The following is a 15,389-nucleotide window of genomic DNA, read 5'->3' as shown; positions in this document are numbered from 1 at the left end:
AGAAGCATTTGGCACTTGGCCAGTGTGAGAGGAGTTTTTGGCTTATTAAGCATACAGTGATGAGCCTGGGACACACGTGCAGTGTGAGAGGCGCTTGACACACACTGAAAGCTATTATGAGAATCTTGGAACACAGACACTGTGAGATGCTCACAACACATAGACAGGCATAGGTGGACAAAGGTGGTCGTAGCACATGGACTGACAGCATGACGAGCCTGAGACACGTGGACAGTGTTAGTAGTTTTGGACATATGGTCAGAGTGAGGAGCACAGGGCACATGAAAGTAGTGGGGGAGATTTGGTCATATTAACAATCAAGTGATGAGCTTCAGGAACAAGAACAGAGTGAGCTGAGCTTGACATAGCTCTGCACTGTGAGGAGTTTAGGGAACAAAAACAGCAGAACTGATTCACAAATCAATGTGAGAACCTAAATTGAGCATAGTTATGCCCAGTTTCCGCACACAATTTTTCAATCCTAATTCACTGAAGAGAAATTGGAAGAATTGCACAGGTTGAAAAAAGTCTGCGGGAACTTTTTCAGTAGTCCCAGCTAAGACAGGGCCATGCCCAGGTTGTGACAATGAGAGCCAGTTTCCACTGGTGTCCAGGGAATTAACTTTACTATTGAGCTGAAAGGCAAGCACCAAGTACACCCTTTATTGAGGGGCATATTTATGAAGATTTTGCGTCGGCCTTGCACCAGCAAGGGGGTGCAAAGGTGACGCAAAACCGAAGTGGGATTTATGAAGCCATGCAAGGCCACTTTGCGTGGCCCTGCATAGTTTGATAAATCCAGAGTAACGCAACGCAGCAGAAATCGCTGCCTTGCGTTACTCTGCCCCAGGGAGTCATTCCGTGAGTGGAGCATGGGTGGTCCTACGTATTCTCCACCCATGGATTTTGGTGCATTCCCAGATTTAACAAAACTGGCAAACCTGAGAATGTGTCAAAATGCTACGCCTCCGGAAAATATCTTTATTTCTCCTTTTACCTGCATTCTGCAGCACACATAGAAAGAGGAAAAAAACTCAGAGGATTGTTTTTGTGCAGGAAGGTGTCCCTCTTACAATCCTGTCTACCACGCAGGCACCCTTGCACCACAGCACAAGGGTACCTGCATTGGTGCTAGGCAGACAAAAGGGCACCAGCGCAAGGACAGGGCAGGAATGCATTGTAGTTTGTTAAACACAGCTCACTCCTGCCCTTTCCCTTTCGTGCAGTGCAGCAGGGTTGCGTGCTGTGGGGAAGCTACATAAATATATCCCTTAATGTGAAAGGTGTGCACATACCAAATATGTCATCCAAGCACTGGAAGAGGTGAATAAGCAGAATATCAACAGATCACACCGTGAAGAGCAAGGTGTTAAGAGCCTTCTGGAATTGGAGATGATCCTCAGTGAGAGAATGTGAAATGGAAGAAGAATCTCAGTCACTGGTAAGGAAAGCAGCGTCCGCCTTGGTGAGCTTTCCTGATCTGGTGAACTGTTCGAATACCTGAAGTCAGTGGCAGCCGGTTATTTTACGAGGGAGAAGGGTGGGAGAGGGGGCGGTTACACATGCAAACATACACCTCACTCACACCCACTCATTCACACACACACTCACACAACCATTCACAATACTCACTAACAATACACATACATTGATACACGCATGCATGGACCAAACAAAAACATCAATAAAACTTACCTCAAGACCAGCAGCTCCAACAGGAAAGCCCTGGAGGATCCAGGAGGGTTGGGACTGCTGCTTTCCCTCTTTGGTTAACCTAAGGTCAGCCAGTGAGGGAAGGCAGCAGTCCCAACTCGTCACAGAGTGTGATGGGGTCAGTGAGACTGCTGGCCCCACCCCGCTCTGTGAAGATGTGTCACTGATTGACACTCTGCCCTGGGCCCTTCAGGGCTTAGAGCTGAAGAGCCCAGGTCTGAAGCAATCAGTTACGTTCCCCCTTGTCCTGAGGGGGAGGGCCTCGAGGCACTTTTGCTAGGCTGAAAGAGGTCGCACCCACAGGGCTGTGACTTCTTCAGCCCAGCAAAATTCGGCTCATGCAGCCAGGAGTCTGCGCATTTAGCGCATGTCTAGCTTCTAGCTGCCTCACCTGAACCAGAAGAATGTATGTCTGGCTGACATTTGTTCAGCCTGACAGACACTCTTCACGTCAGGAAAAAGGTAGGGGGGCGTGGCCCCTGAGCCTGTACGGGTGGTCCACGGCTGCCTGAAGTGGTTAAGGGAAGCCGACGTGGAAGTTAACATTGAAAAGGATCGGATAGAACTCTCATGCTAGATTGGTATAATGTTTTATAACAGACACACAGACATAAATTCACCTTTTTACCAAAAGGTCAGCCTTTGCAGTTCCTTTAAGCAAGGGGAGATCTGGGTTTTCTAAGGGAAATTTAGAAGAAGTCTTGCTGCAGTTTTGACCAGCTGAAAACAATGAATAAGGTATTTTGGTAACCCGAGATACGGGCAGTATTGGTATCAATTCTGGAGCTAACTGTGGCCTGAATAAGAATAAAATGGCTCCTTAGGTACAAAAGGAAGTACTTTCCTCTGTATTTTTAGAAATAGAAAGCAATGAGTTGTCTTAAGGAAAGTGTGTTGATTTTGGGTAATAGCCTGGCTGCTTCTCTAGTATAGGTATTAGGCAATGACCTATGCAAACTCAACCTCAGACCTTTTAGGAAATTGTAAGGGAACTGTTTGTGAGGAGCTTTTACAATATGGTTGAATCTTTGATCAGTCCCAAAAAAGAGATGAGTCTTCTTACTCCTGGCAATACAATTGCACAGTACACTTTATGCCATTTTGGTGTTCATGAGATGCAGGTCCAGCCTATAAGTGCCCATAATCGGAGGGGGAGGAAGGTAGAGGGGGCGGTGCTCCAAGTGGTGTGAGTCCTTGCACGACCCACCAAGTGAAGAGTCTGTTGCTGTCTGTGTTGAGACTATGTGTACACGTCCAGTTAGGGGAGAGTCAGCAGCATGAGTGTTGGTGCTGGAGCAGATGTGCCCATGTCACGTTGCTTGCCGTATGATGGATTCAGCTCTGCTAGATCTTCTTTGGATCCAGACACAAGCCCATGCCCCAGTCAAAGTTAGAAGCCAATCCATGGCTGCAGCAATTGGAACGATGAGGGTAAGACGTCAATCACTGTTTTTGTCTGACAACAGGGGATGCCTTCTTCCTTGGCAAAGAACCTCATCCAGAAATCAGGTTTGTTGGTTGAGACCGCTGTGTGTGGTCATGATGTTTTCATGACTGCGCACTGCTAGGCGATAAGGCTCTTCGTCAGGAGGCCATGGAAGCACAGAGTGGGTTTTTCAGGATAACTCCACAGTCATGGGCACTCCGGCTTCAACGCACACTGCTGGGACACCCACACCCCCCAGACCTCACCCTCCCGCTTGAGCAAAGCAAGCCTCCTACAAGTTGTAGCAGCAGTCACAGTACGTCACCGCCTCAGCTCTGTTGCTGTCCTTTTCTAGGCAGTGTCTTACTCATGCATTGGCTCCTCTAATGCCCTTCCTGAGCAGTCATCAGCCTGTTACTTTAAGGCAGGCCCAAAGGCAGCTTTGCCTGGCAGGCTGTAGAACTCTCTAGATTTCTGGTTCTGAACCTACAAGGCCCTTCACAACATCGGACCGGCCTACATGAATCATCGCATCTCTTTCCATAACCCCGCCAGACCCCTCTGATCCGTTCAGCAGGCACTAGCCACCATTCCACGCATCTGGAAAACCACAGCCGGAGGAAGATCTTTCACTTACCTTGCATCCAAGACCTGGAACAACCTATGCACGCATCTCAGACAAAGCCCATCCCTCACCATCATCAGGAAGAACCTCAAGACATGGCTCTTGGAATGAGGCCCAGACCCACCACTAGCACCTTGAGACCCTCACATGTGAGTAGTTGCGCTTTATAAAAACTGATTGATTGATTGAATGTTTGATTGAACCCACCCCACACCGGAGCACAGATAAACAAATTGATTGCCACTGGTTTGGAGCCTAGAAACTGGTATGGAAATCCTGGCGCACTGCCTGGAAGTTTCTGTCGCATATTTATACTAAGGATGCAGACAGCTTTTGTATATTCCAAAAAGACCACTTCTGGGACCGGTTTTAGGCAGGTACTGCGTTTTGCTTATTCCTCCCAGATTGGACCTGCCACAGACTTTGGGCCTCATTACGAGCTCGGCGGACGGGATAACCCGTCTGCCACACATCCGAGGGGGAGGTTGCTGCCATGTTGGCTACCTCCCCACAGGGCTCTTTACGACTTTCCCACTGGGCTGACAGGTGGAAACCAAAGTTTCTGCTCTTCAGCCCAGCCGGAAAGTGGCAGCAGTACCCTCACAATGCGCGAGGTTGCTGGGCAGGGAGACCCTTGCACTGCCCATGCCTAGTGCATGGGCAGCACAGGGGCCCTACTGTGGCCCCTTGAGCCTGTTCTCCGCCAGCCTGTTCATGGCAGTGATACCGCCTTGAAATGGCTGGCGGAGTACCAAGTTGTAATCAGCTGGGTGGCTCTGGCCGAATCCGACCTCCGCTACCGTCAGCCCATCGGGCTCACTGAACCTGGCGGTGACAGCAGTACCCTGGCAGTCTGACCGCCAGGGTTGTAATGTAGTGGTCAGACTGCCACAGCAGCAGCAGTCCTGACCGCCACCGTGAGGCTGGCGGTCTAGTGACTGCCAGCCTTGTAATCAGGCCCTTTGTCTTCCAGTGTCAGGATGGTTAGAGTTGGGAGTCTCCTGTAAGCAGAGACCCAAAACAAGGAAGACAGTGTCCCACTTATCTGTCAGTTAACCTGTGGGTGGAGCACTTCCAGGGAACAATGGAGCAGCAAAGAGTAGAGGAATTTCTCTACACTTCTAAGGGCCATTGTGTCCTTTTCTTCACACCCTGGAGTCTGTCCTCAGAAATGTCCTGGAGGACACCTACAATTCGCATTGTTGACCTCTCTCCAAGCTCTATCGTAGGTACCATTTGGATTTTAGATTCCTCTGTAGCCATTGCCACATATAACAAATGTATTCCATGGACACCATTAACACACAGGAGTTACACATACACATGCGGCTTCCATGTCCCATACGGGTGGAGAAAAGCACCTGGTGCAGGAAACAGATAGATCAATTCATAAATAAAGAAGAAGGAAGTAGGTGACTCTCTCTTTGGTGATGACTCATAAAAATACCTATCCTGCAACTATAATCTGTCATTGCCACCACTATCAATCCTTAACAGCTCAGAAAGCTGACATTAGTAACACACAAGGAGGGGTTGCACATGTTGTGCCTTTCCAGAACACATTTTGTGTTAAAATAAGCCCTCAGCGCACACTCTGCTATTATGCACTCAAACCTGTGGTGCTAACTCTCCAGAAACATGCAAAGGACCTTTTCCATTCCAACAAGCCCACATGGTTCAAATAAAACTTTATGGTAGGGACCGGTTTGGCCTGTTTTGGGAGGCTTTACATACAAAAGAGTAGAGCATCCACTAACTTGTACATTAGTGAGGTTTTACGTACCTCTACTGGCACTGCCCCACCATAGCAACACACACAAATGTTCCCCTGTCATGGGTGTTCTTAGGGTGTGAAAATCCCAGCATGTCATGGGTTGCAGGGTCTGAGTTTTTCTATAGGGGAAAATATTCTCCTCAACAATGTATCTGGAGATTCATATTGTTAACGGTATTCAGAAATCCACTGACAAAGCACCGACAGCTGAGAAAAGTGTGACGTTGGAGTAGTTGCATTTTCAAGTTTTTACTGAGGTACAGATTGTTTCTCCTTGTCCCTCACCACCAGGTTTTTCCTTGTTGTAATGAACTAAAGAAAAAAGACCTTACAATAGCCACCCTAAAGGGGGCGGGCAGTTTAATGTCCTTCCTCCAACGGCTCCTCCTCCGTTGCGTCATCAGATCTTCAACTACATATTCCATCGATGGAAACAATGGGGGCTCTGTTGATGCAATACTCAAAGTCACCCCCAGGTGAAGATGAGGCTGGTGGACCGACGATGTGGCGGTGGGGTACGCCATCGTGTCTGTGATGGAGTACCCTTTTTGCCAAACTCTAAATTGGGCCTTTAGCTCATAATAAAATCTCAATATTTGCTAGGTATCTTCACCATTCCTTTACTTCCTAGCTTTCCAAAATTCTCCCCAGACCATTCATTAGCAACTACAAACTTGTGAAGAACACTAGGGGGCATATTTATACTCTGTTTGCGCCGGAATTGCGTCGTTTTTTTTGACGCAATTCCGACGCAAAACTAACTCCATATTTATACTTTGGGGTTAGACGCGTCTAGCGCCAAAGTCCATGGAGTTTGCGCCATTTTTTTTACCGTGGACACCTACTTTGCGTTAATGATATGCAAGGTAGGCGTTCCCGTCTAAAAAATTGACTCCGAGGCATGTGCGCCGTATTTACACTCCCGGGCAAAATTCACGCCCGGGAGTGGGCGGGTCAAAAAAAATGACGTCCAGCCGCTTTTGCGCCGTTTTTTAGCGCCTGGTCAGGGCAGGCGTTAAGGGACCTGTGGGCTCGGAAGGAGCCCAGAGGTGCCCTCCCATGCCCCCAGGGACACCCCCTGTCACCCTTGCCCACCCCAGGAGGACACCCAAGGCTGGAGGGACCCATTCCATGGACATTAAGGTAAGATCACCTTCATCTGGTGAAATTCTATGACTAGAAAATAAATTAGATCTTCTCTCTTAAGTTAACCAATCATGCTGTCATTCCAAATCTTCTGACCTCAAAATATTTGCCTTCTGCCCACACAACACTTCTTTTATCCCACTCTCCTTTCCCCTCAACAGTACCAAATGGGGAATAACTTTACCCACTCAAAATGACCCGGCAAACCTGGACTCTCATTTTGGAACCTTCCATGTGTTTTTAATACTAACCAGGAGTGGCACGTCATTAAAGGCAGAGGGGCCCGAACCCCCCCTTTTTCAAAGCATGATGAGTGTCTGTCAGGCTGAGAGTGACCTTCTTAGCCCAGCAAAACAGTGCAAGGTTCTCTGCGTCATGACAAGGTGGTGCATCTCCAATAGATTCAGACCTCATTGCTTCCGTTTTAAGCCCTGAGGCAGATTGTCCATTGATACCTCGTTATAGATTGGGGTGGGCTCAGCAAGTTGCATTGACCTCATCCCACTCTGTGACGAATAAGGAAAGGTCCTGCTCTCATTGGCTGACCCATGATAAGGTCAGCCAATGAGAAAAGGCAGTAGGATCTTCCGTGGTTCACTTCCATGAAGCCTCAAGGAACCACTGAGGAATCCCTCCTGCCACCCGAGGTCAATGCCCTGGCCCGGTAAGTTATTATTTTAGTGTTGAGTGGGCCTGTGTATGTATAAATGTATGTGTTTTTTTGCATGTGTGCTGTGAATGGGTATGTGCCTGTGTATGGCATGTGAATGGTGTGTGTATGTGTGCCCTTGTGAATGGGTGGGTGTGAGTGAGTGTGCATGTAGATGAGTGTGAGTATGTGTATTCAAGCAAACTACCAGGTGCCACTAACTATAACCCAGTCCCTAACAGCAACAACTCCTTCCTTGGCTCTCTCCTCGTGATCATAATATAATTGGAAGTGTTCCTCTTTTTGCCATTCCAAGATGTCTGACGTCCATTTTGGAGTGGTAGATTAAATAGAATGTAAAAAAAAAAGCGCAGAAGCATATTTAGAGAAAGGAGTAGCCAAGTAGCAAATTACAGCTGCTAAGACCTCCTAAAAAGTTTCAAAAAAATGTAAAATTAAGAAAAAAGGACCTTAAGGGGAGGGGGGGGTGCAATGCAGGAGCAAGTCAGCACTTCTCATGACCAGTGGTGAGCAGGGTGGAGGAGCAAAGGAGGGGCAGTGGTGACCGATAAAGAATGAGCTGAGCTGGAAAGAGAGAGGTGGAACAAGCAACTGAAAAGCTAGGGAGTGGAGGACAACAAGATGGGAGTGGGGTAGAGATGTGAAGGGGGATACAGCATATAAGGGAGAGGAGGCGAGAGCAAGAAAACTCTGAAAGCAAAAGAAACAAGAGCTGGGAAAGACATTTTTATTGATTCTAAAATGCTGAGCAATTGTTTTTTCCTGTTTTTTTTGCAAATGTATGGGTATGAATGCATTAAGACATGTATGCACACATACAATAAAAACATTTTGAATTGCATTTTTGATAAGATGAACCCATTCCAAGATGGCTGCCACAGAAAAAAAACAATATGTATGTGTCATGATGCCGGTGACCATTTTTGTACCTACCAATTTAACATGGAGGATACCCCATTTTAGATCTGTGAGGTAAAATTGTTTTAGAGAATATAAAAAAGGCATGCAGAGTGCGGAAAACGTTGCGAGTTGGCCCTCTTAAAAAAATACTAATAAAAATATTACAAGGAGCGGGTGGGAAGCAGAAAGGACCGCCAGCAATGAGGAGGTGGGGCCTGGGTGGTAATAGGAAGAGAACACAGACACAGGCCTTGTGGGTATTAAATGAGCGGAATTTGGAGGGCTCAGCGAAGCAACACCAAGAGTGAGGGTGATGCGGGATACGTTGAAGGAAGAAGCAGCATAAGGGAAAACACATGTACTCCTATGGAGTGGTTCCAGGAAAAGAAAAAAGTAGTTCCCTGAATGTATGCAATGTTACTAGACTGATGCATGCCAACCAATCAGAACACTGTGAGACAGAAATGCTTGTGGGCGGGACATACTTATGAATAGGGAGGGAAGCTGTTGAATGAGGAGCAGGGAAGGGTTTAAGCAACAGAGTCGTTCAATCCTGAGCAAGGGGCTGACCTAAAGTCTACTATACATTTACAGGAAAAACACAGGCCTGCCCAACAGACAGCTAAAGCTGTCTGTAGTGAAGACATAGAAAGTATTTCCCTGAATGTAAGAAGTAAAAGGATACACGTTATTCAAGCAAAAGGATGGTAAAGAAGCTATGCTCCAGGGAAGATACAAAGAGGATGGAAAGCCATTGGATAAGAAGCAGGCAAATGAGAATGACAAGAAAGCCAATCAATGCAAAGCAATATTGATCTTTCAACAACAGACAGCTAAAGCTGGCTGTAAGTGAGAGCTAATGACCACTTCAATTGATGTCATTGGTAAAACCATTGTCATAATATTTTATGTTTTGCATAACACCTAAATGTCACTTACCAACTCAAGAGGAAGAAAAGGCTAAGCCTGGCCTGCCACAATTGGACTTTGTGATCTGTAGGTTACCAAGAGATTTTTTCAGCAGCTGTTTAAAGAGCCAACAACTTGTGGTACATACTAAGGGCCTCATTTACGAGGTTTGGCACAGGGCACTGTCACAAGGAATCTCGCTGCCCTGGATCAAAAGAAAAGGGCAGGTATGCGCTGCATGTAAAAGATACAACACATTCCTGTCCTTTTCCCCTGTGCCTACGCACAATGGGATGCCATGTGCCAACACAGGCAGCCTTGCACCATGATGCAAGGCTGTCTGCATTGCAGGGATGATTGCTTTTGTGTATTAAGGGACAGCTTCCTGTCCAAAAACAATCACAAGAGGCGTTTTCCTTTTCCTATGTGTGCTGCAGAATGCAGCACACATAGAAAAAGGATAAAACTAGGAGAAATAAGATATTTCTCCTCATTGCGTCTCCCTTATACCTACCTCCCCTGGGGAGGTGTAAGCTTTTGACGCATTCCCAGGTTACAATGTATCAAATGCCATGGGTGGTAAGTGAGAACAGCCACCGTACTACCCAAGGCACGCCTCCCTGCCTCAGGGTGAGTAAACACAGTGACTTGCACTGCGTTGACCCAGTCCATATTTACAAGGCCATAAAAAGCCATGCAGGGTGGCTTTACGTGGCCTTGTAAATATGGCCCTGCAGTGTGCGCCCCCGGACTGTCACTAAAAGTGACGTTCCCACGGTGCACAGGGTCTTGTAAATAAGCCTCTAAATGTCATAATTAATTCATTTACTCAACCCTTTAAGTGTTTAGCCATGCAATGAGAGTGGGCGTTTCCACTGAACTGACCTGGGTGTTTCCACCTGTACTTTCTTGCACCAAGCTCCTAGACATAGAGGCGGTGATGGAGAAGCACTGGAAGAAACTGCCGACAAAGTTACTGAGCCCCAGCGCAATCAGCTCCTGTGGGAAAAAGAGACCAATAGGGAGAGCGTGAAGATGGGTGCGGTACTCCCCCTTTGCTACCACACACACAAGTCTATTTATCCTAGTTACTTGAAATTGAAGGAATTTGTAGGTGCAAGTCTAACCTGAGGGTGCAGGAGAACTCTACAGAGCCAGGGGGTGTACAGATGACAATGTATACATATAACAGTTTATGGAGTTTACAAAAATTACATGAGTGCCATGTGTATGTAATTACAGTTATCAGTGATGTAAACAGGCTGTGGAATTTTTGGGGCATGCCTACCTGAGGTAGAGATTACCAATCCTCTGCCAAGCCTAATGCACAGTGTCACTAGAGAGAGATAAATACAGAGAACAAGAGAAAAAACATGAATATATACACTCACCCTTGTCAATGTGCTTGTGATTTATGTCTTTTTTTGTGTGGCACTATATATAAAATAATTAGGGTAACTGAGATCTGTATATGTGCATATTATAATGATCTTTGTGATGCCTCTTCTCAGCCTCTCTTTTTTACTTTTTTGTAGTAACTTACACTTTTGTAGTAAGTTCATAACTACACCACGTGTACTGCAACACCCTCCCATAAAAATAATTGAGCTAGAAACTTAAAATAAAACCCTATAGGAAATAGTGTTAAATTAAATTAGATTTAAAAGAGTTAAACATTTAAATAAATATAAATTAATTCCATGCTTCACTTTTAATAAGTATTAAAGAATTACAAAATATTTCTTTCTTCAGGTGGTAATTTATTTCTATTTTAAACTTCAGAAAAATAATTGTATTTTAAAGTAATATATTTCCATAATTAACGTTTAAATTAATAAATAATGTAATAGTGTTAAAGCATTTTTTCTATTTTGTTCTATCTTTAAAGTAAATAAATACATGGGAACGTACAGGGAATAAAAAAATTGCAACACAAAAATAAATATAAAAAATATGTTTATGTTAAATATTACTATAGATTCGTTTTAATTTAAGTTAATATTAATTTTCTGAAGTTTAAAAAATACGTTCCCACCTTAAGAAAAAATATTGTGTAAGGTGCATTAATAATTATTTAAAATGATGTATAGAATTGATGTAAATTAAAGTAATTATTTTTAATACAATAAGTGATCAGATCTTTTATAAATATTTCATAAATAAGTATTACTACATTTAGATTTTTTTTTTAACATTCATTAATATTTGTTAATATTTTTTATATTTTAAATATTCTAACTTAATTAGAAATGATATCCGATGGGAAGTCACTAACTCCAGTATTTTTAATGGGAGGATGTTGCAGTACCAGTGGTTTGCCGTGTGTAGTGCTGGACTTACCACAAAAGTATAAATTAATGCAAAAGTGTAAGTTGCACATATAAGTTACCACAAAGATGTAAGTTATACAAGTAAGAGCCTGATATGGAGTTCGGCAGACGAGTTACTCCGTTACAAATGTGACGGTATTCCGTTCGACGTATTACAAGTGCATTATATTTATTATCACATTTGTAACGGAGTAACCCGTCCATCGAACTCTAAATCAAACCAGAGGTTACTACAAAACTGCAGTTTGTGAATAGCATTTTGAAGTAACTTTAGTAGTACTACAAAACTTACTACCTAGTGCAGTTTGTGAATCAGGCTCTCTGTGTCTGCATTGAGCACTGGTATCTTAGGCAAAATTACATTTTGCAATTTGGGTGCTTACGGGCATATTTATACTCCATTTGCGCCAAATTTGCATCATTTTTTTTAATGCTAATTGAGCGCAAAACTAACTCCATATTTATATTTTGACGTTTGGCACGTTTACACCACTATTTAGATGCATGAACCTACCTTTCGTCAATGAGATGCAAGGTAGGCTTTCCCATCTAAAAAATGGTGCTAACCCTATGGCCCCAGATTTATTCCCCCATGCTAAAATGACGCAGGGGTGGGAGAAGGGGCTAAATAATGGTGCAAAGCTTGCTTTGCGCCATTATTTAACGCCTGGGTCAGACCAGGCATTAAGGGACCTGTGGACCCATTTCTATGGTTAAACACCATGGAATGGGTCCACAGGTGCACTTCTCAAAGGCCCAGGAAAACCCCCACCCTCACCAGAGGGAATCCGGAGATGGGGGACCCCATCCCAGGTAAGTAGGGTAAGTAGAGGTAAGTATTTTTTAAAACAATTATAGTGATTTTGGGGGCCCAACTTTGGGCCTCCTGCATGGCACAGGGTGCAATGGCCATGCCCAGGGGACACTGGTTCCTGTGCTGGCCATTTGCGTGGTGGGCATGACTCCCCTCTTTTCTAAGACAGGAGTCATGTGGTATAGATGGTTTTGTGTCAGAAAATGATGCTAGGCTGGTTACAGGCATTTTTTTTTCCTCAAACCAGCCTAATGTCATTTTTTGGTGCAAAATCCCCTTCTCTCATACCGCCACCCCCACCCAGCTAACGTCATTTTATTTTTTACACTAGCCCACCCTTTGCACGTCTTGTGCCATTCCATAAATATGACACCCGGCTGGCGCTCAGGAATGGCGCAAGCCGGTGCTAAACTTTTTGATGCAAAACTGCGTTGGTGCAGCTTTACATCAAAAAGTATAAATATGCCCCTGAGTCTCTTCTTAGCAATGGGCAATTTTTACGAATATCTTCTGAAATCTAACACATTCTTGTGTCCATTTATGGTGGCACAACAAGGAAGCTGTCGACAGTCACCTAATACAGCACCAGCTTTATCTTTCACTGTTTAACTGTTAACTGCATTAAACGGAGGCAGGGTGGTCAGAAGATGGCAGATCATCGCAGTCCATGGAGATTTGGCATTAAAACATAATCAGGAGACTACATATAAGTTCAGGAAAACTTTGATTGCCCTGTATTGTAGGGAGTGCACATCTCGAGTCAGGGCCTTGCAGGAAGAATAACTAAGTTAAAAGTTCTCATAGACAACTCTTTGGAGAAAGATGGCAAGGGACATCTTCTAGATGTCTATTGAAACCAACATCCTAGTAGAGGCTGTTAATTCCTAACTTTCCAACTTCAAAGAAGATAGTTGCACATTTGATGCCATGTAGTCTGAATTTCCTCCTGCTTATGAGGCGGAAACAATCCTGGTCGCAATGTTTGATGATCTTCTCTGCTTTCATGACAGCAGTTGAAAGACAGCTTTGGTCATTTTGAACTCCACTACCACGTTCAACACTGTGGCCCACATGATTTAATGTTTACACGGATCTTCTCTTTTAGACTTTACGGCAAACCTAATGATTCTGTGCCCTCTCAATGGTGGCCGGACACCACCTCTCCCTCCCCAGGCTACAGTGGAGTTTGTCAGAAACTTGGGGTAAAATTTGACATCTCATTGTCCTTTCGTCCGCAGGCCTTGTCAGTTGCAAGGATCTGTTTGAATATAATTAGAACACTCAAGAAATTCTTTGACCTCTTGCCCTTATCTGCCAGAAAAACTGCTGCCTGCGCACTTATCACCTCCAGGTTCGACTACGGTAATTGTCTGTAGCAGGCTCGTCCAAGCAAATCATATACAATCTACCAATGGTCCAACATGCAGCTGCCAGAACAGTTTTCAAACTACCTGCAAGGTCATCTGCCTCTGCCACGCTAAAAAAACCTTGCACTGGTTGCTAGTCCATGAGAGAATTCTGTTTAAACTTCTTCTGATGACTTTCAGCGCTTTCACTGTGACCGGTCCCAAATTTCTTACAGACAGGTTTATCCATTACATGCCTGGCAGATTCTTGAGAACTTCACAGGCAAATCTGCTTAAACCAGTTCCTTTCAAATTAAAAACCATAGGAGGAAAATCTCTCTCTCCTCTTGGCACCAGAGCTTGGAATGCCTTACCCAGATATCTAAGGTTTATAAAGGAATAACTGACTTTCTGAAAACAGCTTAAAACTTGGAATTTTGATATCTCTGATTCTCCATGTTATTTCCTGATCCTGTAAACATCTGGCATGCGACATCGTCTCTCTCTTTAAACAGTTTTCTTTTGATTCGCTGAAGTGCCAGGATGCTCCCCTGGGAGTGACAGTCATGCTATATAAGTACGGATAGAAATAGAAAATGGAAATAGACAGAGTATTTTCTAACATGCCTGTCTGCATGGCCCTTTCCTTCAGTTTGGGTTCTACCACACAAATCTGAAAGCCTTGAACTCCCTGCACAAAAAGACTTAATCTGAACCTCATCAATGAGTCCCTCTAAGACCCCAATAACTGGAGTTTTTGCATCCCTAAGAGACAGAGCTACACCTAATGGAGCTGGCTGGACTGCTATTTTGAAGCCAGGTGTACACTGTCTGATCTATACAGGTGCTACAGACATGTTGGTCATTTCTACACCCTTTAGGGTGATGTAGCCTGGTGACCTAGAGCATATACTGACATGTGGGCTGAGGAATGATGTATACAATGGTGAAATACGTTACTTTTCTGACTTGTGTGACTAGTTAGAACTAAACCCCTAATTGGGTGGTGGATGGTAATAGGATATCTGGCAGCAGAGCCACCTCATTTAGAATACAAGGAAATACAGCTTTCCGAACAACATAGCCACTGTTGGCTCTTTCAAGAGAAACTCCCATCAAAGAGACCCAAATCTGCCAGGAGCCTCAGAGATCCCCTTCAATGCCATCCCAATCAGCATTCATTCTGTCCGGGACAACAAAGTCAACCACCAGTGACCTCAAGTGAAAAAAAATGAGAAACACCTCCCACACACTCGAAGACCACCCACAGGCCGACCATGCCATGGTGTTTTGGCGAAGCAAAGGGGAAGTGGCTTCAGGGGGTAAAATGACCACCTGAAGGGCAGACAACTTCAAATTCACTGCGCTGACCTGATGATTTTTAAATAATATGAGGGCAAGACTCACTTGAAAAAGTTTTTTCTAATGTGTTCTGGCCACATCTCCAAAAGGATGAAGTCAGGCTCAATGGAATCCAAAGGAGAGCAAAGAGGATTGTGCAAAGTCTGCACTAGAAAAATTACAAAGATAAGCGTAAGGATCGCATGTAAGCTATCAAAATAGAATGTATCCCTTGTAAACATCACAATCAAACTCTGGACATTAACTATAGAAAGCCCAAAGAGAAGGATGCTTCACCAATGGAGATAAGAACATCCAAAGATAATGATGCTTCACCAATGGAGATAAGAGCTTCCAAAGTTGATAATGCTCTGCCAGTGAAGATAAGAACTTCC

The 15,389-nt window shown here is 44.5% G+C and overlaps 1 protein-coding gene across 1 annotated transcript in view; it reads right to left on the bottom strand.

Moving 5' to 3' along the window:
- The window catches only part of LOC138259571 (solute carrier family 26 member 6-like), a 133,997-nt gene that overhangs the window by 58,431 nt on the left and 60,177 nt on the right, over positions 1 to 15,389 (bottom strand). Inside the window, exon 9 of the mRNA XM_069207403.1 lies at positions 10,049 to 10,162. Coding sequence (XP_069063504.1) covers positions 10,049 to 10,162 — 114 coding nt within the window. The remainder of the gene's footprint in view (positions 1 to 10,048; positions 10,163 to 15,389) is intronic.

This window comes from Pleurodeles waltl, chromosome 9, assembly GCF_031143425.1.
Source record: "Pleurodeles waltl isolate 20211129_DDA chromosome 9, aPleWal1.hap1.20221129, whole genome shotgun sequence".
NCBI lineage: Eukaryota > Metazoa > Chordata > Amphibia > Caudata > Salamandridae > Pleurodeles > Pleurodeles waltl.
The sequence above is the reverse complement of the archived record's forward strand: the minus strand, read 5'-3'. Positions and strand labels throughout refer to the sequence as shown.